The 21435-nt window shown below is 50.3% G+C and overlaps 1 protein-coding gene across 1 annotated transcript in view; it reads right to left on the reverse strand.

The window, feature by feature from the left end:
- The window catches only part of LOC128772529 (transient receptor potential cation channel subfamily M member 8-like), a 39051-nt gene that overhangs the window by 10616 nt on the left and 7000 nt on the right, over positions 1-21435 (reverse strand). The window contains exons 2-5 of the mRNA XM_053888558.1: positions 15682-15803; positions 10556-10629; positions 4430-4586; positions 3278-3455 (exon numbers count right to left, since the gene is read on the reverse strand). Of these exons, the coding sequence (XP_053744533.1) occupies positions 3278-3455; positions 4430-4586; positions 10556-10629; positions 15682-15798 (526 nt within the window). The 5' untranslated portion in view covers positions 15799-15803. The remainder of the gene's footprint in view (positions 1-3277; positions 3456-4429; positions 4587-10555; positions 10630-15681; positions 15804-21435) is intronic.

Below are 21435 nucleotides of genomic sequence, written 5' to 3' on the forward strand. Positions count from 1 at the left end.
AATGGGCCTTGCCAAGGGCCGACCGTATGGAGAAGAAGGAAAAGAGGGTCTCAGGAGGCGTTTCTAGGAGATGCTGCTTTTAAAAAGACACAGATTCTGGGAACTGCTCTAGATCCTAAGCATCAGCGTCTCCGGGGGGAATGCGAGGGGCCGAGGGAATCTACATCCTTAACCAGCTTCTCAGGTAAATCTTATTACGGATAATAAATGCCGGGCCTGAGCCTGAGAGCAGGTGAGGCAATGCCGCCATGGAAAGCAGAGTTCTCTTCTCTCGGACTCCTACCCCAGTGCTATGAGCCTAGGGCCGACAATTTAGCTTTACTTCATAATTACACAACTTTGCACACTGGTATTTTACGGTTTATATTTGGTGATCTTCACAATGTCAAGTGCTTTGCACATTCGTCCTGCTTTGGTTTTTTAAGAAATGCAGAAAATACTTATAAAATATTATTTGGCACAATGACCGAACCTAAAGTCGGAAGTGACCACGGTCTAACGTGCTAGCCATGAAGGAATCCAGCCTGAGGATGGGCACTGGCATCTCTTGATTAGCTCTGGTGATGGAAGGCTCACTTTTCCCCCAGTTGTTAGAAGGTCCCTTTGTTCACTATTTGTCTCCATTCTCTCTCTTTTTTTAATGTTTATTTTTATTTTTGAGAGAGAGAGCGACAGAGACAGAACACGAGCGGGGGAGGGGCAGAGAGAGAGGGAGACAGAATCTGAGGCAGGCTCCATCCAGGCTCTGAGCTGTCCACACAGAGCCTGACACGGGGCTCGAACTCACGAACCGTGAGATCACGAACGGAGCCAAATTCGGACGCTTAACCCACTGAGCCACCCAGGCGCCCCTGTCTCCGTTCTCTCATTGTACTACTGTCTTTCGCGAAAAGGAACGAGTTTAGTCGCCTTTCACATAAAAGTCCTTCCCATATTTTTAGGTAAATGCAGCATGGTCCTTAGGACTGTCATACCCGATTCCTGCAGCCATTTCTCAGAGGATGTGAACTCCAGACCCTCGGCACCCAATCTCCTTCCTCGAGACAGATTTTCATCATCAACCTCCCCCTTTCAACCCAGGCAATGGCAAGTGAAGCAGCCTCCACGCGGCCAACGCAGAGGACGAGACTGTCCACGTGCAGCCCGGGCCCCCCACCCCTTCACCTCCCTGGATGTTCTCAGGCCAGAGACTTTTGTCCATTTCGGTGCTGTAGTCCCAGCACCGACAACGATTCCTGACACACAGTAGGCTCTCAATAAGCATTCTGAATGAATGATGTGTGTTCAGGACTTAGTAGTAAGCAAAGTGACCTGCTCCGTTTCGTACCAGAGTAAACACCTACTGTAGCTCCCCCTGGGGGGTCAGGAAATTGAGAACAAATGAGGACAACGGCCCAGTTTCCTCTTGATGTTGAAAGAAAAACTCTTACCTAAAACAAGACGTGTGGGGGCGCCTGGGTGGCTCAGTGGGTTAAGCATCCCACTCTTGGCTTTGGCTCAGGTCATGATCTCCTGGTTTGTGTGTTTGAGCCCCACATTGGGCTCTGCACGGACACATGGAGCCTGCTTGGGATTCTCTCTCTCTCTCTCTCTCTCTCTGCCCCTCCCCTGCTCTTTCTCTCTCTGCCCCTCCCCCGGTCATGCTCGCTCTCACTCTCTCTCTCTCTCTCTCTCTCAAAATAAATAAATAAACTTTTAAAACTAAAATAAAAGAAGGCATGTGTCCTTAGCTCTCCCAGTTAACTAATTTTTTTTTAATATAGTTTATTGTCAAGTTGGCTAACATACAGCGTATACAGAATGCTCCTGGTTTGGGGGGTAGATTCCCATGATTCATGGCTTACCTGCAACACCCAGTGCTCATCCCAGCAAGTGCCCCCCTCAATGCCCATCCCCCATTTTCCCCTCTCCCCCACCCCTCCCATCAGCCCTCAGTTTTAATAAAGAAGTTCCTAAAATATTAGGCTTTGATAAACTGAACCTAATCATGAGGAAGCATCAAATCGAATGACGGAACAGTCTGTAAAAACAATGTGTCTGTGTTCTTCAAAATGTCCTGAAAGACCAAGAAACTCTAGATAACAATCCCAGATGAACAAAAGCCTTTCAGTTTGCTTTGACATGAAAAGCTAAATTCAATGGAGTCCACTGAGGGGGGAAAAAGGTGTTTTCGGTTTTTTTCTGAAAAGGATAATATTGGAATAATTAATTAAAATAAGGACTGTTTTTTAGATAACAGTATTGGGCAGCTGGCTTCCTCAGGTTTGAAAATTGTACCGGGTTACGGGAGAGAACACCCTTGTTCTTGAGAGATTCGTGCTGACATACGTAGGGGCTAAAGGTCGTGATGCCTGCAAGGTACTCGCAAATGATTCTTTAAGAATAATATGTGACTGTTTTGGGGGGCTTTTTAATGCTTATTCTTGAGAGAAAGAGTGAGACAGAGCACTAGCAGGGGAGGAGCAGAGAGGGAGACGCACAATCCAAAGCAGGCTTCGGACTCTTAAGCTGTCGGCACAGAGCCCGACGCGGGGCTCGAACCCACGAACCGTGAGATCATGACCTGAGCCCAAGTCGGAAGCTTAACCGACCGAGCCACCCAGGCGCCCCTGGTGTGACTGTTTTTGAAAAACCATATGAAAAATGTGAGAAAATGTTACCAAGTGGTCATTCTAGGGGAAGGATATACAGACATTCATTATGTTATTCTTCCAACTCTTCTGTAGGTTTGAAATTTTTCATAATAAAAAGTGACAAAGAAAGGAGGTACTAAAGCCGCATATTTCACGTAACAAAGCCACAGCTATTTGTCCTGGTCTCAATTAAACACTTTCCTGGCGCCCACCACCTGCCAGGCCTTAACCACTGGTCCCAAAAGCGCATCGCTGGTCTCAAAATTAAAGAGCAAAGAAATCAAACTTTCCTGTTTGACGCGCCAGAGTGTTCTGGGTAAAATTTTCCATGCAGAAACAACACAATGAAAACCTGAGCTGACTCAAGGAAACAAAAGCACCCACGGGGAGGCCCCTCGGCGCTGTTTGCTTTGGGACCCCCGCCCCCCCCCCCCCGCCCCCCCCCCGCCCCCCACCACCTGCCAGAGCACCCTGTCTGCCCACTCACTTGAGGACCTCGCTTTTAAATAGATCGCGATTAACCGTGTGCTGCTAGAGCCTCTAGGTTCTGTGCATGAACTGCATTGGGGGATTTCGTTCGGTCGCCCAGCCCAGGGCGGAACCCCACGATGCGCTGTCCCCGTCCCCGCGCGGGGACCCCGCACCTTTCGACTGCGCGATGTAGATGAGGCGGCTGAAGATCTTGCGCATGCGCGGCTTCAAGGCGAAGTTCTTGGCGCCTCCGGTCACGGAAATGACAAGGTTGGGCGTTTTCAGGTGCCAGTGCTGGGTCAGCAGCTCATAGAGGGTCTCCGCGTCCGTGTCGCAGGACAACCGGATATACTGCGGGGAAGGGGGAAGGCGGCAGGGTCAGCGCACCTGTCGCCACAGCCACCTGCTCCTGTGGGGAGGGGCGAGGCAGCTAAGGGGGCCCCGCGGGGAAGTGTAAGAAAAGCACTAGGCGGGGAGGCGGGGGGGGGGGGTGCCTAGGGGATGGGGGCGCCACCGAGGGCCCCCCGGGCCGGCTGGAGAACCTGGGAATTTATCCCACAAGCTGTGGGGCGCCTGTGAAGCGTCTGAAGCAGAGCACGTGGGGTTTACATGTTAGGGAATCTTCCAGCACTAGGGCTGACTGCAGACCACGGCCCAAGACTGACACAGGGGAGCCAGCCGTGCGCACACGAGAGCTGGCAGTGACCCATCCTGGAGCAGGGGCCCTGGGAGAGACAGCAGTGTGGGTCACCTTCTGGGGCTGCGACCACGGGGCTGGGGTGGGGAGGGGGGTTGAGGCATCCAGACCCAGGCTCCAGGCTGCCTACGGAGGGTACTGCCATGGACACAGAAGACCCAGGGTACCACTTTCCGGCCTCAAACCTTGCGGTGACACCCCTGTAAGAGCCTGACATGTGGGTGTGTAGAGGGACAGGGCACCCTATTCGGGGCCATATGTCTTCTCAAGAATGCCACGCGCTAAACTAAACGAGACAACTCCCAAAAATGGTCACCGGCCTTCAGCAGCAGCGGGGGGTCCACGTGGATGTTCCGAGGTCGCCTGCCGTGTGCCCTGGGGAAGGGCCTCTGAGGGACAGCCGGTCACCCGCTGAGTTTTCCAGTCGCATATAATGTGATCACGGCTTTTTGACTTTCACAAGGTTTATCTTTTCCTGCAATCGTTTCGGGATTGACTGCCCGTCCCCTCCTGCCTCCACACTGTTAGACAATTCAAGGTACCTCCAAGGATTGTGTTACAAGGTTACCAGGTGCCTCCCTGGTTGTGTTAGTATATGAATCAGCTAAAGCAGAGAACCGTCTCTTACCTTCCCTTTCTTCCCCAGAGTCTCAAACTGAATATCCCCAAAGGCGTCCGTTGGAAATTCCTTGGTGTGTTTCTTGTAATTCCATTTCTCATTTGGGTTGATCTGGGTGCCTTCCACGTGCTGGCTCTGGGCGTAGCCACACTTACACACGTTTTCCCTGAGCGGAATGATACCGAGAGGAAGGAACAGATCTCGTTAAGCCTCCTCGACGGGGTTCATCATGTTTTTAGAGGAAACCGCACAAGATTAGCTTAAATAAACGCACAAAGAGATCTGACCATCGAGTCTCATTTCCAGACTATAGTCATCATCTCGGGTGACTGTTTACAAACCATCTTGGTGGCTTAGTCCTGTCGTCTGCTATCCATCCACCAAAAAGCGGGCTCCAGATCGCGAGCTAGGGTAGAGGAGTGCCCTCAGGGAGTTGTCTCTGCATAAACAGCCATGAGGTTATTACAGGATTAAGCCTCGGAAGTCTGAAGACCACGACTGACCTTCCTGCGTGGTTCACAACGCGCGGGAGCTCTGAGGCGGGCCTCTGAGGCAGCACCAGACTTTCCGAGGTGAGGTGAGCCCTTCTCCCGGGAGGCAGGGGGCCCCTGGCCGGGGCTCAAAGCGACCCAGAGTTTAGAGAGACCATCCCGTCTACACTGGACGTCACCTGCTTGGGAGACTTTCCACACTTGGGCTGGACAAGGACAAGCTGAGCAACACATGAACACTATTGCTTCCCATGAAAAGTGCAAGGGAACTAACATGTACGTGTTTGCTCAGTGACACGTGTGACCATACAAAGTTGGAGGAGGATGAAAAAAATAGGCAGTAAGAGGTAAAGGATTGAAAGTCCGCCCTGAGTCAGGCCTGGGTCGAGCTCACTGCACCCAGGGAATCACGGGATGGGAAGCCTGCTCTCCCGTCTGGGGGACCTCTCGGGAACAGCCAGCCTGGCTGTGAGGGGCGGCACAGAATAAGCGGACCCCTCCTCTACTCCAGCACAGTCCTTCTCCCCCCCTTGCTCGAGAGGGTCGGAAACAGTGGCGCACACTCTGTCGAGGGACCTTCAGGCTGTGGCGGGGCCATAAGAGCAAATCAAGGAATAGCAGACGTGGTGACACCAGAAAAAGAAGAAAAAAGCAGTTAAAATAAAATCTATAAACAAATGCGATGACTACTTCGCTCCTCTAGCCGGGGCTATGTGGCGGCCTGACCACCACGACAAAAATGTCAACGCGGCCAAAGCAACGCTCCCCAGTGAGGCACCGCTCACCCTTCTCCTGCCCCACCCACTGGGCTGCCCCTATTCTTTCTCCCATCAGTCTTTGGACAAGATTCGGGAGGGCGCTGGGAATTCAAAGGAGCCACGACCAGTGGAGAAGCAGGACAGAGTTCTGTCCCAAGAGGCTGGAGACTGGCAAAGGGAGACCCATGTTTGGCCACTGAAATAAGCCAGAGGGGCAGAGCTCTCCTTCTCCAGAGAGGGGAAGAAAGGGATAATGGAGCAAGACAGAGCCACCACCAGTGAGAGACCAAATGTCCCGATCTGCCCAGGAAAATGCCACTTTATATCTGCTGTTCAAGCCCTGGGAGGGTCAGAGCCTCCATCGTCCTATCAGTGTTCCAAGTCTCAAAGTATGCAGTCACCCTAATCACCAACCTGCTAGAAAAGATGCCCCTCTGGCAGACACGAGCCTGTGACGCCTAGCACATTTGTGCAGTGCACAACCTGGGCAACCATACATAGTGACTCTGAAGCAAGGATTCCCTGGGCAGGCTGGGTCAAATAAAGGTATACAAGCCTGAGAAAACCTGTTAGGGTTTATTTTATACTCTCTTTCTTGGCACATAAGGGCATCCGGCAAATATCCTCCAAACGATGAAGGAATAAATGAGTAAATGGATACATTGATTAGTCTCCTGTAAATCATTTGTATCTTAATCATTCTTCAGTGATTTTTGTAAACTAGGTATTTTTTGCCTTCTGGAAGATGGGCTTAAGCATACACAACTGTCACATGGCTGTCACAGGAGGACGGGCAATATTATCAAGGTCTTCCTCACTGATGACTTTATTTAACAGATGGCAAAATGTAGAAATAATTCTAAAAACACTCTGTGGCAGTAGATCCCATCTCAATTGTACAAAATGACAACAGTGGTCTTGTTTTTCTGTGACACCTTCTAAAAGTTCGATGGAGCAGAAACCAGTTTGGGGAGGAGGTTTTACGATCGCTCCAGAAGCAGACAGATTCTAATAGGGACCAAGATCCTACTACCGGGAAGCAATTGGCCTCAACCATGTGACCTGAAATGAGTCACTCTGCTAATGGAGACCTTCCTGAACTACGGGGAGCCCAGGGTAACTGCCAAAGCCACACAACAAAGACCGTCCCTAATGAGGAACAGATGCATCCCAGCAGGAATCTTCCCACGCTGCTCCACCTCCTAATGGTGATACTTCAGTGCGGTCCCTGCTGGAGAGTGTGCATGTGATGTGGACCCCAGCGAAGCTGTCCCTGTTCCTCAACCCCATCCACGCGGTCGGATTGAGACAAGCCTTTCCTTGGGTTCGGGGTGACATGACTGTTTCCAACGGTAAACCAACCCTTTTAGGTTAAGCTGGCGTGAGTTCCTTGTAACTGAAAGTCTTCCTTACGGTAGAGGATGGAAATTATCTGTGCTCAAAATATATGCCAGACTTTCAGTATTTTCTTGGGCTGTAAAAATCGAAGTAAAGCCTGGATCCAAAGTCACGCAGCAATGGTGCCTTGGAACAGTTTGGAACAGTTCTCTGGGCATCACGCAGTCGGGCCAAAAAAAAAGTGAATTGACCCCGGTTTCCTCGGTGCTTTTCTTACTAAGTCCCAGGGCACTTCCTGAGTCAAGGCTGCCCCCCGGTGGTCTCAGAGTCCTCCCCACTAGGGTCCAAGTTGACTTCCTCTCCTTTCCCTTTAGCTGTTACCATCTTGCTATCTGTTGGGGTCTGTCCACACCCACCGAAGGTCAGTGCAGGATGGGGGGGTGGGGAGAAGTCCCTGCCTCACCTGTCCTGGCTACAGCTGAAGACAGACTCTTAAGCCCTTTTCCCTTCTATGGGGAGGTGTGTGCCTCAGGTGACCTTGGCTGAGAGAGTTGTCTGGCTCCATTTTGATGGTCTGCAGGCTGGTAGTCCTCTACACAGGAATTTGCATGAGTTGGTTTACAAATGGAGAGGAGGCCAGAAAGGCATTAGGAGCACAGATACCTGCAGGAGGGATAGGGGTGACGGAGAGGGGGTGTGGGGCAGATGGGAGAACATCAGGACCCTAGTTCTACCTCTAGGACCAAGTCTGAAACCTATAGAGCGACTCGGTCAATAAGGCAGCCATTAGCCATGCGCGGCGATGTAATTTTATGTTTAAATTAATTCAGATCAAAACTAAAGAAATTCAATTCTTTGACCGTACTAGCCACATTTCAAATGCTCAATAGCCACCTGTGGCTAGTGACTACCGCATTGGGCAGTGCAGATAATAGGGCATTTCTATCGTGGCGGAAATTTCCATTGCACAGAGCAGCTACAGAGAAGGTAGAGTTCTCCTTACTTCTACCTAGAATGCAGCATGGCCAAGGCAATGCGAACTGAAGAGAACAAACCCAGATCGGGGTCTCACAGTCTCGGAAGTGCCAGGAGGCAACCCGGAAGCGGGGCAGCAACATTTCAGAGGGTCCTCAGCAGTGGGTGCAAAGGTTGGGGCTCACTCTCCAGTGACTAGTCAAGAAAGTGGAGAGACTTGACTAGTCTGGGCATAGCACATACGAGCAACCCCAGGAATTCTCTGGGGAGACTTGGACAGCCTGTGTTAGTTTGAGGGGGAAGCAAGCAAATTCAGGGTATCAATATCAATAGTCCCTTCATTTGATTTCCCTGTCCGATGGGTACTTTGGATGACACAGAGTATTCCCACCATCTATGGAGAGATGGGGAAGTTCAAAGAGTCTAAGGTCTTGACCTCGGTCTACAACCTTGTGCCCTTAGGAGAAGGGAATCAGAATACCCTGAGGCGTTCTGGTCTTCAGCTTGTGTTGCTGAAGGTGGGGACTGCTCCCCTTCGTTTCCTGCAAGATTCAAGCTGTCACCAAGCACTCTAACGTAGGCAACTACAGGTTTCTCCGTGTGACATCCATTTCCTGGTCTGCTGGTAGGAACACCCTGATCTTCCTTTGAAGAACCATCCCTCTCCACCCTGGGTCCATGTGGACACGATACCCAAGCCTGGCCCATCAACACATCCCATTCCCCAGCCCCAGGGATGAGTTTAGAGGTGGGCACATGGCCCAAGCCAGGGCAAAAGGAACCATGGACATCAGTCCAGAATTTTTGGTGGAATTGCTAAGAATGAGGCCCTCTTTCCCCCACTGGCAAAATGGTAAGCTGATAACCTGTGACATATGGTGATCGTTTTGACACCATTTGTTAAGAGGCTGCTCCCCCAGAGGACAATAGAAACGACAGGTGGAAAAGAGACAGAGTCTTGGTGCTATTAAGCTCGGGCTCTGGCTGTGCTTTTCAGCCGAAAGGTCCCATTACTATCCCTTTGACTTAAGCCAATTAGACTGGACTTCTGCACCTAAGAAACTGTTGAGGAATACAGTCTGTCTGAGCCAGTGTCGTTCTTAGAAAGGGTGGGAGCAGGGGATAAAAAGAACACACAAGCTAGGAATCAGAAAACCTGGGTTCAGTCCTTCATCCATCTCCCACTGGCCATAGGACCTTGGGCAAAATACTGAACTCTCGGGGCTCATGTGCCTTGTCTGTCAAATGATAGCAGCCACCTTGAAGGGGTGGGGGGGGGGGTTGTAGAATTAGCGATCAAGTATGTTAAGTCCTTGCGATATAGCAGGTTCCCAATAAATATTTGTTGAGTGAATGAATGAATCCAAATCGTATTTTCTACCCATCAAACAAATATATTAACAGCAAAATCTTTCATTGAAACATTCAGGGAATAAAGAGCTGACTCATGAGGTTTACACCCCATCAAAATGACTCACGAGGAATATGTTTTCACCAGTGGCAAAACAGAGATTCTTAGTTTTTCTGATGTTCCTTTTCTCACTCACACGAAGCAAGAAAACACATTTATGAAGAACCTTTTATGCCCTGAGGCATCACAGCATTGAATCCTTTATGCGTCACAGCATTGAATCCTTACCACAACCCATGAGGAATTCTTTGCTAGCGTTTTAGCATCAGAGAACTCGGTGCAGAAAAAAAGGATAATTGGCTCAAGGTCACGCGGTGAGCAGGCAGCCGAGCCAAGGTGGGATGCGGGGCTGGTTCCAACGAACCTGCTTTTTACTTGTTCTTACATCCTTCCTCAGTTCGCTGATTCTGTTCCGCAGAAGGTCAGTGCTTTAATTATAAACGACAGCAGCAACTATCTAACCAATGAAGAGTTAGATTCTTTCTTCTCTCAGCAGCGGGCAACAGAGGAAAGGCAGAGGGACAGGATGAGAGGTGGGCGGCACGAAAAATGTCTCTTTGGGTCCGGGCACATCTTCTATGGGAAAGATCAGGGGTCCGCTCATTCACTCCCTCCCTCATTAACTAACATTCATCGAGGACCTCCTCCTGCATTCAGAGCCGCTGGGGGCTGCTCCCCGTGTTTGGAAACCCAGCCTTGATGGTACAAAACACTCGAGACTCGGAGCGGATGAACCCCCGATTGGATGGGAAGGCCCTACATCAACAGCCTCACGGAGGAGTCGATCGGATGGCCACGTGTGCTCGTGCCCGGGGTCACCTGCCAACAGCTACAACACAACAGCCTTCATTGCTGCGGCCACTCAGGTGGGCTCCCAGGCTCATGGGAACACCGAAGGGGGCGACAGCCTCTCTTAGAGCCTCTACCAACTATTGCCAAAGCTAAAAATACAAAACGAAATGCTACCACCCTGGGGACCCGCTCGAGGGACCAAGTCCGAGCTACTTGCCAAATTCTTCCTGCTCGCGCACCATTTCTGAGAATCGCAAGATGAAAACAACTTTAATAATGAACTAGTGAGCATTTGTTTGTTTGTTGTAATGGTTGTTAATAATTTATTTTCCAACCCGGAAGCAAAAACGGAGGGGAAATAGATACTTACGTGGCTTTGGAATCTTTGGTAAAGAAGACACATTCCCGTTTCTTAAAATTTGCTTGAATAAAATTCACCAAGTCCTTTGGAGAAAGAACGTTGGACAGCATATCACTAATTTATTCGAACACACTGCTGTTATTAAGAAATACGAAAGATGATCTAAACCTACTTCAAAGGCTTTAAGAATTTACCACGTATTCATAGCACCCAGCGTCCATCCATGCTCTTAGAGTACACGACGGTTTTTAAAAGAGGCATACATTTAAATTTTATAAATTTAATTTTATATAAATGCGAATTTTTCTAAAAGTCAACTTGGAGTTATCTTGTAATAACTGTCATGATACACATACAAATTATGTTTTCCCGTCTCTAGGACTACCGAGGGAATGTATGTATTTGTTGATAGTTTACCATAAATAATGTATCAAAGCAGATTCTCTGTCCTCTTACACTTGCTTTTCTAAAGAAGACCTATTTCAGAGATTCCTTCTGGGCTTGTATTTTCTCCCCCATGGGCAAGGTGGTAAGGCATATCCGGAACCTCATTCTGAGAAACAACCACAATTTTTTATACACCCAAAGCTTCCCTTCAGATGGGAAAGCAAACTATATGGAAAGAGATGAAAAATACATTGGAAAACACTGTACTTCTGGGGCACAGTCGGTGGCTCAGTGGGTGGCTCAGTCGGTGAAGCGTCCGACTTCGGCTCGGGTCGTGATCTCGTGGTTCCTGAGCCCGAGCCCTGCGTCGGGCTCTGTGCTGATGGCTCAGCACTTTGGATTCACTGTCTGCCTCTTTCTGCCCCTTCCCCATTCACACTCTGTCTCTCTCTCTCTCTCTCAAGAATAAACATTAAAAAAAATTTTTTTTTATGGGAATGCAAGCTGGTGCAGCCACTCTGGAAAACAGTATGGAGGTTCCTCAAAAAAAATAAATAAATAAATAAAAATAGAACTACCCTACGACCCAGCAATTGCACTACTAGGCATTTATCCAAGGGATACAGGTGTGCTGTTTCGAAGGGACACATGCACCCCCATGTTTAGAGCAGCACTATCCACAATAGCCAAAGGATGGAAAGAACCCAAATGTCCACTGATGGATGAATGGATAAAGAAGATGTGGAATATAGATACAATGGAGTATTACTCGGCAATCAAAAAGAACAAAATCTTGCCATTGGCACCTACGTGGATGGAACTGGAGGGTATTATGCTAAGTGAAATTAGTCAGAGAAAGATAAATATCATATGACTTCACTCCTATGAGGACTTTAAGAGGCAAAACAGACGAACCTAAGGGAAGGGAAGCAAAAATAATATAAAAACAGGGAGGGGGACAAAGCAGAAGAGACTCATAAATATGCAGAACAAACTGAGGGTTACAAGAGGGGTTGTGGGAGGGGGGGATGGGCTAAATGGGGGAGGGGCACTAAGGAATCCACTCCTGAAATCATTGTTGCACCTAATTTGGATGTAAATTTTAAAAAATAAAAAATAAAATTAAAAAAAAGTTTTTTAATAAACATTAAATAAATAAATAATTTTTAAAATTTTAAAAAGAAGAAACCACTACACTCTTCAAGTGGAAGGACAGAATTGCAACATACCCAACTGGTAGAGAGACTATATATAAAGGACTTCAAATCACGAACAACAGGACAGACAACCTACGGGGAAAATGGCAAAAGATGTGAGCACAGAGCGAATAAAAAAGGACGCACGGATAACCCGTGCACGTGTGAAGAGAGGCTCACCGGCATCGGTAATGAGGCGAACGTGAAGCGAAACCACCGTGACTTCTCACTTCCCCGGGGAACCAGGTTGGAAAAATCAAAAAGGCAACTGACGCGGAGAGTGATGAAGGGGAAGGCAGTGGGGCCTCGCGCCCCCTAGGGGTGGGTGAGCACATTGGCGCGACCACTCTGGAAAATGGTCTACCGTGGCCAGCAAATCACGCCCCTAGAAAGCGCCCCGGGTTGGAGAGAGAGGTAGGTCTGTCCCATGAAACGTGAGCCCACAGGCTGAGAATGCCTGGCCACGGTGGTCAGCCTTCGGGGGGGGCTGTCTTGCCCTGGGGAGGTGGGGCCGGCAGTCCAAACCCTCAGGTTTGGGTGCAGGGGGCAGGGTGCTGGCAGGTGCAGTTCTCAGACAAGGTGGTGCAAGTCTGGCTTCCCAAGTCAGGCTGCTGGCACCAAAGCCAGCCGTGACTCCTCATCCCAGACAGCGGGGCGGCCACCAGCTGCGCACGCATGGGGGGGACAGGCAGCCTCTTGGCATGAAGTCCACGGTGCGCCCAGCAGTCGGCCCCTTGCTCCCGGCCCCCCTTCCTTCTGAGACATCAGAGAAACAGGGACCACACGCCTCCTCTTCCCGGCCCTTCGAACGAAAGTTATCCCACAAACCCCGGGTCTTAAACCAGACCTCATGATGGAGAGGTGTCCACCCTTCACCCACCCAGCTTCACCCTAAGCACGTTTCCCAGGGAGCCCCAGCTCACACACCCCAAAATGTTCACGTGGCATTGCTCCTAATAGCAAAACGCAGAAACCCAAATGTTCCCCGTAGGCCGGATGAACACAATGGATTGTTGGACGGCAGTGAAAGGAATCGACACAGATGAATCTCGAAAATATAATGAGGAAGAAAAAAACAAGTTTCCCCATGAATACTTGTAGAATTTCATATATGTCAACAACAGATAAAAGTAAATAATACATTGTTTAGGGATATATATATATATATATATAGGAAGGAAGGAATGGGTCATAGAAAATTCAGGATTGCAGTCACCTCTGGCAGGAGACAGGGGACAACATGGGAGGCAGGTGGGGGCCCTCCAAAGTCCTGGTGATACTCTGTTCCCTAAGCTGGTGGCCGGCACAAGAGTGTTCATTTTATTACTCTTCCTTAAGCTGGAAATTTACACTTACACATTCTTGTCCACAGACACTAAGAATACGGAAAGCAACGATGATTCCTACCCTCATCTGAATGCATAATTTTTGAAAGGCTTTGATGCCCTTCCTCCCTGATAATATTTTCTAACCTCTTAACTAATTCTAAATCTGCTTAACCACAAACAAAGAAGATTCAACAGATGTAGAAGCCAGCGAAATCAGTGGTCGTGGAGGGTCAGTGGTGTGAACACGGCTCTGTCGCTAAAAATTCCCTCTGTTGCTAAAAATGCACTTTGCAGAAGGGTGTGTTCCTTTTTTTTTTTTTAATGTTTGTTTATTTACTTTTGAGAGACAGAGAGAGAGAGAGGAAGACACAGGATCCGAAGCAGGCTCCAGGCTCTGAGCTGTCGGCACAGAGTCCAACAAGGGGCTCAAACTGAGCGAAGTTGGCTGCTTAACCGACTGAGCCACCTGAGTGCCCCCAAAAGTGTGTGCTCTTGAGGGGCGCAAACAGGGCTTTCTAGAACTGAGGCGTCCTTGGGTGGTCTCAGAAGTCCTACCCAGGGGGCTGCCAGCGCTGCTGAAGGTGTGACCAGAAAAGCCGTCCAGAAATCCCTTGGGAGCCATGGAGTGGCCTTGTCCCACCGTCAGCCTTGGTCCATCCCCCAGAGGCATCAAAGCCCCATCCAAACCCAGAGTGAGATGGGTAACGGCCTTCCCCGCCTTCCCCGGAGGTCTCTCATTGCCTGAGGCCGGGGGACAGGCCCCCTCGCCTTCGCCCACCATTTGTTTCTGCAGGGCCAGGGCTAAGGTGAGGCCAGGGGCAAAACGTAGGGGACGTGGGGGGGCTCTGTGTCGGGGATGGACAAGTGCAGGAGGAGTGCCTGAGAGCCAGCACTGCCTTAAATACGCGGGGGCCCGGGGGGTGGGTGTTTTTGCCCCCTTGTTTGTTCGTTCAGAGCTCCCTGGTAGCTCACAAAGCCAGCCCCGTGTAACCACCGGTCAGACCCGCACACTGATGGGCCCGGCACCGGAGCACCCTTCCCCATCCCTCTTCCGTCCTCTTTCCCACAGCAAGCCACCATCCTGACTCCCAACATCCCAGTCCAGGGGGACCGTTGGTATCAGACTGCAGTGTCGTCTTTATTTCCGGACCAGCGAGCACATTCGATCTGCCCGGAGGGTGGGCACGAAGCCAGTGGAACCTGCCCCAGCAGGAGCACCGGGGACAGCGCAGAAGGGCCCCTGCTGGTCCCAGGAAGCAAGGACTGGCGAGTCCCTATGACCTCAGGACAGCGTGGACGCGGGGTTAGAATGGGAGACACGGGTGCCCCGGACACCAGCTAGAAGCTGTTGCAAGAACAAATGAGAACCGAACAGAGATGCAGCCGTGGACTTGAAAGGAAGGACTTAGATTCGAGAGTCGTTTCTGGCGAGCCCACAGGATTGGAAGCAGAAACACCAAGAATGAAACGAGGGTTAACAGGGCAGCATCGTAAATGTCAAGAGCGTCCATTAACAAAGGCATCTTTTCGCAACTTATTAAGGTTACCACCTTTCAAATAAGGACGCTGGAGGGGCATCTGGGTGGCTCAGTCGGCTGAGCGTCCGACTTAGACTCAGGTCATGATGTCACCGTTTGTGAGTTTGAGCCCCAACTCAGGCTCAAGGCTGTCAGCAGAGAGCCCGCTTGGGATCCTCTGTCCCCTTCTCTCTCTGCCCCTTCCTGACTGGCGCTTGTGCAAGCTCTCTCTCTCTCTCTCTTTCTCGCAAAAATAAATAAACATTTAAAAAATAAAATAAAATAAGGATGCCGTTGGGGCACCTGGGTGGCTCAGTCGGTTGAGCGTCCGACTTCGGCTCGGGTCACGATCTCGCGGTTCGTGAGTTCGAGCCCGGCGTCGGGCTCTGTGCTGACAGCTCGGAGCCTGGAGCCCGCTTCGGATCCTGTGTCTCCCTCTCTCTCTGCCCTTCCCCTGCTTATGCTCTGTCTCTCTCTGTCTCTCAAAAATAAATAAATGTTGAAAAAAAAATTTTTTTAATAAAATAAAATAAAATGCTGCAAAAACAGCACAAAAGAGAAAATGCTTCCATGTTTGACAAAACATAACCCACAGAACAACGTACTATACATTGAGGTAGGGTCTTTTCAAAGAAGGAGTATGGGTCCCCAAATAACATAACGACCAAAACGACGCCTTCAGAGGGCCCAGCACCGCCTGGACTCACGCTTTCGCTGTAGGACACGTCCGTGCTGCGGGACGTGCTGGAGTACAGGGTCCGGGTACTGTCCAGCAGGCCGTTCCTTCTGTTCCTCATGCTGAGCCTGGCACCCTCGAAGGACATCTTTTCTGTGGAGAACAGGGCGGGGAGGGGGGGTTAGCTTGAGTCGCAAACAGCAAAAGGACTTCACGGAAAGCCTGTCACAGGCCCTTTTGCAGAGGGCCCCTTGCTCTGCCCCAGGTCCCCCACCGGTCACTGCACCCCCGCCCTGCTCTTCTGGCCTCATCCCCCCCTCACCCCTCTGGCACCTGCTTGACTTCCTGTCTTCACGGCCCCTCCCACCTGGGGCAGGGCCCCCCTGGATGCTGCTCTCTGAGGCGGGGCCCCGCATCACAGACCACCACACTTGGGAGGTTCGCAGTGGCTGCTTCCAAGTTAGGGGCTTTGTAGTAAAACCATAAAGAACAAACGGTAACAATGGCTTGTGTCAGCCAGAGGAGGCGGCCAGACTTTGAGAAGGATCCTGGCCTTGATCCTCCCCGTGGTAGCAGGGGCCAAGGGCCTGTGTGTCTAAGGTGGCTCTGGGACTCGGGGCCGGCACTTGGGGACCAGGGATACCTGGCAATTCCCTCTCGGGCCTGGGAGCAGGCTGTCAGCCCAGGGGACCGAGAAGCCTCAGCCGCCTTGGGGAGGATCCCGGGGCCGCCCCTGCTCTCCTTACTCCCAAACCCCTTCATCAGACCTTCAGGGCCTCCCTCAGACCCGGAGCCCAGGTTGCAGACAAAAACACCCACGGCTACTCCCTCCACTTCCCTGTGTTGTCTGGCAGACACAGTAAACACATTTCTAGAACGAAAGCGTCATCCTTCCCCGCCTCCCTGAGTGTCCTCCTCTGGCACGAAGCTGCCACCCATGATGGCCACACCACATCCAGGGGCAAGTCCCACCTCCTCCCCGGTCGCTAGCCTCTCCAGGAGCCCACAACTGCCCCCGGGGCCCCACCCGCTGTCTGGAGCCTTCTTCTGCAGACCCTCTCTGTCTGTCTGTCTGTCTGTCTGCTCAACCTCGGGGCCTCACGTCTGCACCACTTCTGTGGGGAGGTGTCGTGTGACCCCCAGGCAGAGGCACGCCCCGGTGACTCCTGTAGCACCCTACTCCCCACCCAGCTGCCGGAACCCCTGATTCGTTTAATGATCTGTTTGGCTCCTGGACCAGATCTGTCTTGTTCAGCATTATATGCCCAGGACCCGGCAAGGCACACAGAGGTGATCTGTACAAATATGTATTGAGCGAAAAATTTAAACGAATAAATAACACCCCCTGCTGACCCCTAAATCCTCCTCCTGCTTTCGCACAGCCTTCCCTGGGTGTGGAAAGGTCTGGACCCACCGCCCAGCCGGTGTTCCTGCTGTCTCGGGCCCAACGGCCCCTCCCAGGCAGCCTCAAAAGGCTCCCACCCCACAGAGACTGGAAGCTTCTTTGAAACCCACTCAGAACAGCTGGTACAGGCTGTTTAAAACAATGAGCGTTTCTTTTACTTCTCTCCCCAGACATTTGAAAGAGAGGCTCGGAGTATTAATTGGTACTTTACATACATTATCGTAAAACCACAGATCAATCCTGCAAGGTATTTACTGTGATCCCCATACAGCAAATTGCTTCTAAGTAGGGCACCAATGGTCAAGAAATGATTTCATTTGCCCCGCAATGAAAAACTGCTTTTTTTTTTTTTTTTTTTTTGCTGCAATGGGAAAAGGTGTATTTTTGCTTTTTAATCACATTTCAGTCAAACAAGACACAGGCAAGTCACGTAAGATGTGCAGGGGGCGGCCCTGTCCTGGCACGTCCAACGCCTACATGAGATATTTGTTTCCACCTGCTCTTCTGAGGCGAGCTGATGCTCAAGTCGATTGATTATGAGTTTAGACTTTCTTCACGACATCTTATGTCACAGGTGCTCTGGGTGATCATCCTGAACGGGGTCAGGGGTTAGGGCGTGGGGGAGAGAGGAGCCAGGCATTAGCAGAAGGGGCTACAGGGCAGAGGGCCACAGGGAAAGGGCAGAAGAGACACCCGGGGGGAGAGCCTGGAGAGTGAAAGGAGGGTATCCAAGGCCCCCACACCCAGGAACCCTGGGAAAGGGGGAGTGAACTGGATAGGCTGACAGCCAGGGGGGAGGAAGGAAGAAAAGTCACACCAGGGAGAACCCAGCCCATGCCCTGGTGCTAAGGAAAATAGGCTCGTATCACCAGGCCGGACAATAGAAAACCCAGTAGAAAAAATGGGCTAAGGGCTGAAATCCAAATCCATCAAAGAGGGAGCACAAATTGCTAAAAAACGTGAAAACAGACTAATCTTCCTTTCTCATAAAAGCCATAAAAGGCCCATAACAGTAAAACTCCACAAGGAGGTGTTTTCAGATGATAATATTTGATGGTGGGAGGATGGTGATGAGACAGACAATTCCAGACGACTGGGTGGGGTGAAAACCCTTTTACCGCCTTCAAAGCAACTTGGCAGTAAAGTAGCAAGGCATTTAAATACTGTCACCCCAGGGAACCAGCTTTGGAGACCCTAGATAAAAGGGAGAGTCAGAAACACAAAAAGTTGTACTGAAAAGCTGTTGATCGCGGAGTTCTTTCTAATAGGGCGATCAGAAACAACCTAAATTTCCATTACTAGAACATTCCACCCAAAAAAAGTAACAGGGTGGTGCCATTAAGGGGGTATAATTTAATGACATGGAGAAATTATTATGATTTGTTCCAAATAGGGGGGAAGAAAGAAAGAAAGAAAGAAAGAAAGAAAGAAAGAAAGAAAGAAAGAAAGCAGGCGGCGAGGAATCCTGGTGGTTAAGAGACACAGCTTCACGGACCGGCTCTCGGATGAACCACCAGGCCGCAGACCTTGAGTGGGTCCTTCACCCTCCTGGCCTCCTTATGAAGGCGGCTCAGCACCTGCAGGAAAGGCATCTGCCTCCGTAGGGAATGTAAATGCCTTACAGATGGTGTGTAGAAGGCACCCGGGAGTAAATACACCGAAATGCTAATCACTATATGCTAACGTGGGGGGAGGGTAGGATAGTCATTCGTTTTATTTTTTTTACTTTTTATATTTACCAAAAGTAAATACATTGCTTGTGCCGTCTTCAAAATACACTTAATAAACAGGATAAGCAGTGGCCATAACAATGCAGTTTCGGCGATGCGGGTTGAGAGAGCATGTAGACACCGGTGGAGACAACCGGTGTGGACCTCCCCTCCAGAGGAGCAAACGGGAGGGAGGGTGGGCGATGGCTGACTTGGGGCCTGTTTCAATCTCTCAGAAGAAAACTAGCAGACAGGGGGCAGGTATGATAACTGCAAGAATAAGGGCGTGAAGAAGAAGGGCTTTGTGGGGCAGGCAGGACTGCCGAAGCGGTCCCCACTAACATCACCAATCGGAGATAAATAACCAATCAAAGATCAAAGGAAAGGAAAGTCAACAATCACATAATGAATACGGATGAGAAACTTTGGCTGTTTCTTCCCCCTCGCGTCACAGTTTCTGAACCCCTTCCTGGATAAGGAAGTGATTGGTGTTCCTCTCCCGGCACCCTGGTCCTACGTGGCCTGCCTGACTCTTACTGCGGAGATGAAATAGGGACAATGTCCGGGTGTTCAAGGCTTCACTCAACAGCCGAGTCTAGAGTGTGGTTTTCAAAGGGCGTCCTGGGGGCCTCCCTCCCAGCTAAGAGGGGCTGAGGAACGCCACACACACACACACACACACACACACACACACACACACACACATCGGTGGGAGCAGCACTGCCTTCGCCCCATTCACGCCTCCAAGGTCCTAGAAGGTCCTAGAAGGTTCTAGAAGGTGGCCTCTGTGGAAAGGTTTCTGCTGTTGAAGAGCAGCTAGAATCCAGCTCCTGAGCTCTGGTCTGCTCTGCACACCTGCTCCCCATCACCCAACGGCACTGGCAGACAGGGGATGTCTGAAGCCTCAGTCTCTCGGAATCGATGAGAGAGCCACTACTGAACTTGAGGAAAAGTAAGTTTGTCGATTGTTTACCATGCCCCGAAAGTTACAAGTGATGGATTTATCCATGACAACCCCCAACAAATGGGAGTTGGAGTTTCACATACAACTTGGGAAATATGATTGCGTCACTCCGAAACTAGAATGCAACGGAAAACGTTATACAACCATGGCATCCAAGTGTATGGTGTTGAAGCCTCACCAGAACTGCCTCTCGGATACTGCTTCTTTCCAGGGATCCGATCTGCAGTATTTGGGGTTCACATGACAGAGACACGGGCTTCCCACCCATTTGGAGGGCGCTGGAGTATGATGCTTAAAAGTGTGAGTTTCAAGTCTAGGACCATCTCTTTATTTTCTCTTTAACTCAGAGTGTATTTCTTTAAATTCATGGAACTCTGGGCTAGGAGTTGGAAAGCAAAGTCAATAAAATGACGGCCCGTGATGTGGATAGAACTTCTCTAATAGAATCCACCAGTAAAATGACAGCAAGGGCACCCCACAGTGTGTAATAACCATATTTGAAGGGGGTGATTTCTTGTAACGCAGACCCTCCATTCACTGTGCTATTCGTCTCAAAAATCGTGGGGTTGGCAAACACATCAGGAAAGCTCAAACATCATACCACAGGCCAGGAAGTCAAAAGTTCAGGCAAACCAAGAGAAATACTTGTCTTTAATAACGAAAAGTTCAACGTCAAGAGGAATTCAAGTCAACACGCCGAGAAACGCCTGTTTATACAATCAAACTTCTAGGGAAGGGCACCTGGTGGCTCAGTCGGTTAAGCGTCCGACTCTTGATTTCGGCTCCGGTCATGATCTCCTGGTTTGTGAGTTGGAGCCCGGCGTCAGGCTCTGCACTGACAGTGTGGTGCCTGCTTGGGATTCTCTGTCTCGTTCTCTCTCTCTGCCCCTCCCTGGCTCATGTGCGCTCTCTCTCTCTTTCTCTCTCAATCAATAGATGAACTTAAAAAGAAATAATAATCAAACCTCCAGGGAGATGAAGACTGTGTGGTAGAAAAACAAAACAAAACAAAAGCAAAGGCTTGGAGTCAGGAAAAACCAAGCTTGACACAAGGCTCAAGCAGCCTCGGCCTGTGGATGGTCAGCATTACACGGGACGAGCCCACAACAGCTCAGCACAGTGCTTGGGTGACATTAGCTTCGGTGCTTCTGTCCTTACTGCCACCATGAGTGTAGGGACTTCAAAAGAAGAATGAATAAGGTGTCACAGGAAAAGCAAAGTGGCAGGAAACGCCACTGATTCTTAAGCATCGTGACCTCCTCCCCTGCCTTGCCCACGAGAGAAACCTGTTTCATCTACTCAGCTCCTGGGGCTCATGGGGAGTGAAAAAAGGAGAGAAGCCTAGAAAAGCTGAATAGATTTATATTCCAAAGGACCCAGAGCCAGTCACAGGAGAACAAATGTGGAAAATGGGAGGGGGAGGCTCCGGAGAGACGGTAGGGGTGTATGAGGGGAGCCGGGTGCACAGGGATGCCGCCGTGAGTAAGGCCGTCGTGAGACAGGTAGACAGCATCTTTTGGACTTTTTTCTGAGTTCAACCATTCCTCTCAGTTATCTATTGCCGTGTCGGAAATTATGTCAGAACATAACTGCTAAAAACAGCACGTACTTTGATCTCACGGTTCCTGCAGGTCGGGAACCTAGGCACGGTTGAGGTGGGTTCTCTGCTGTCGAGGTACAAGCAGAGGCTGGGGTCTCATCTGAAGG

Source organism: Panthera pardus, unplaced genomic scaffold (genome assembly GCF_024362965.1).
Source record: "Panthera pardus isolate Hobbes unplaced genomic scaffold, ASM2436296v1 HiC_scaffold_10, whole genome shotgun sequence".
NCBI classification, from domain to species: domain Eukaryota; kingdom Metazoa; phylum Chordata; class Mammalia; order Carnivora; family Felidae; genus Panthera; species Panthera pardus.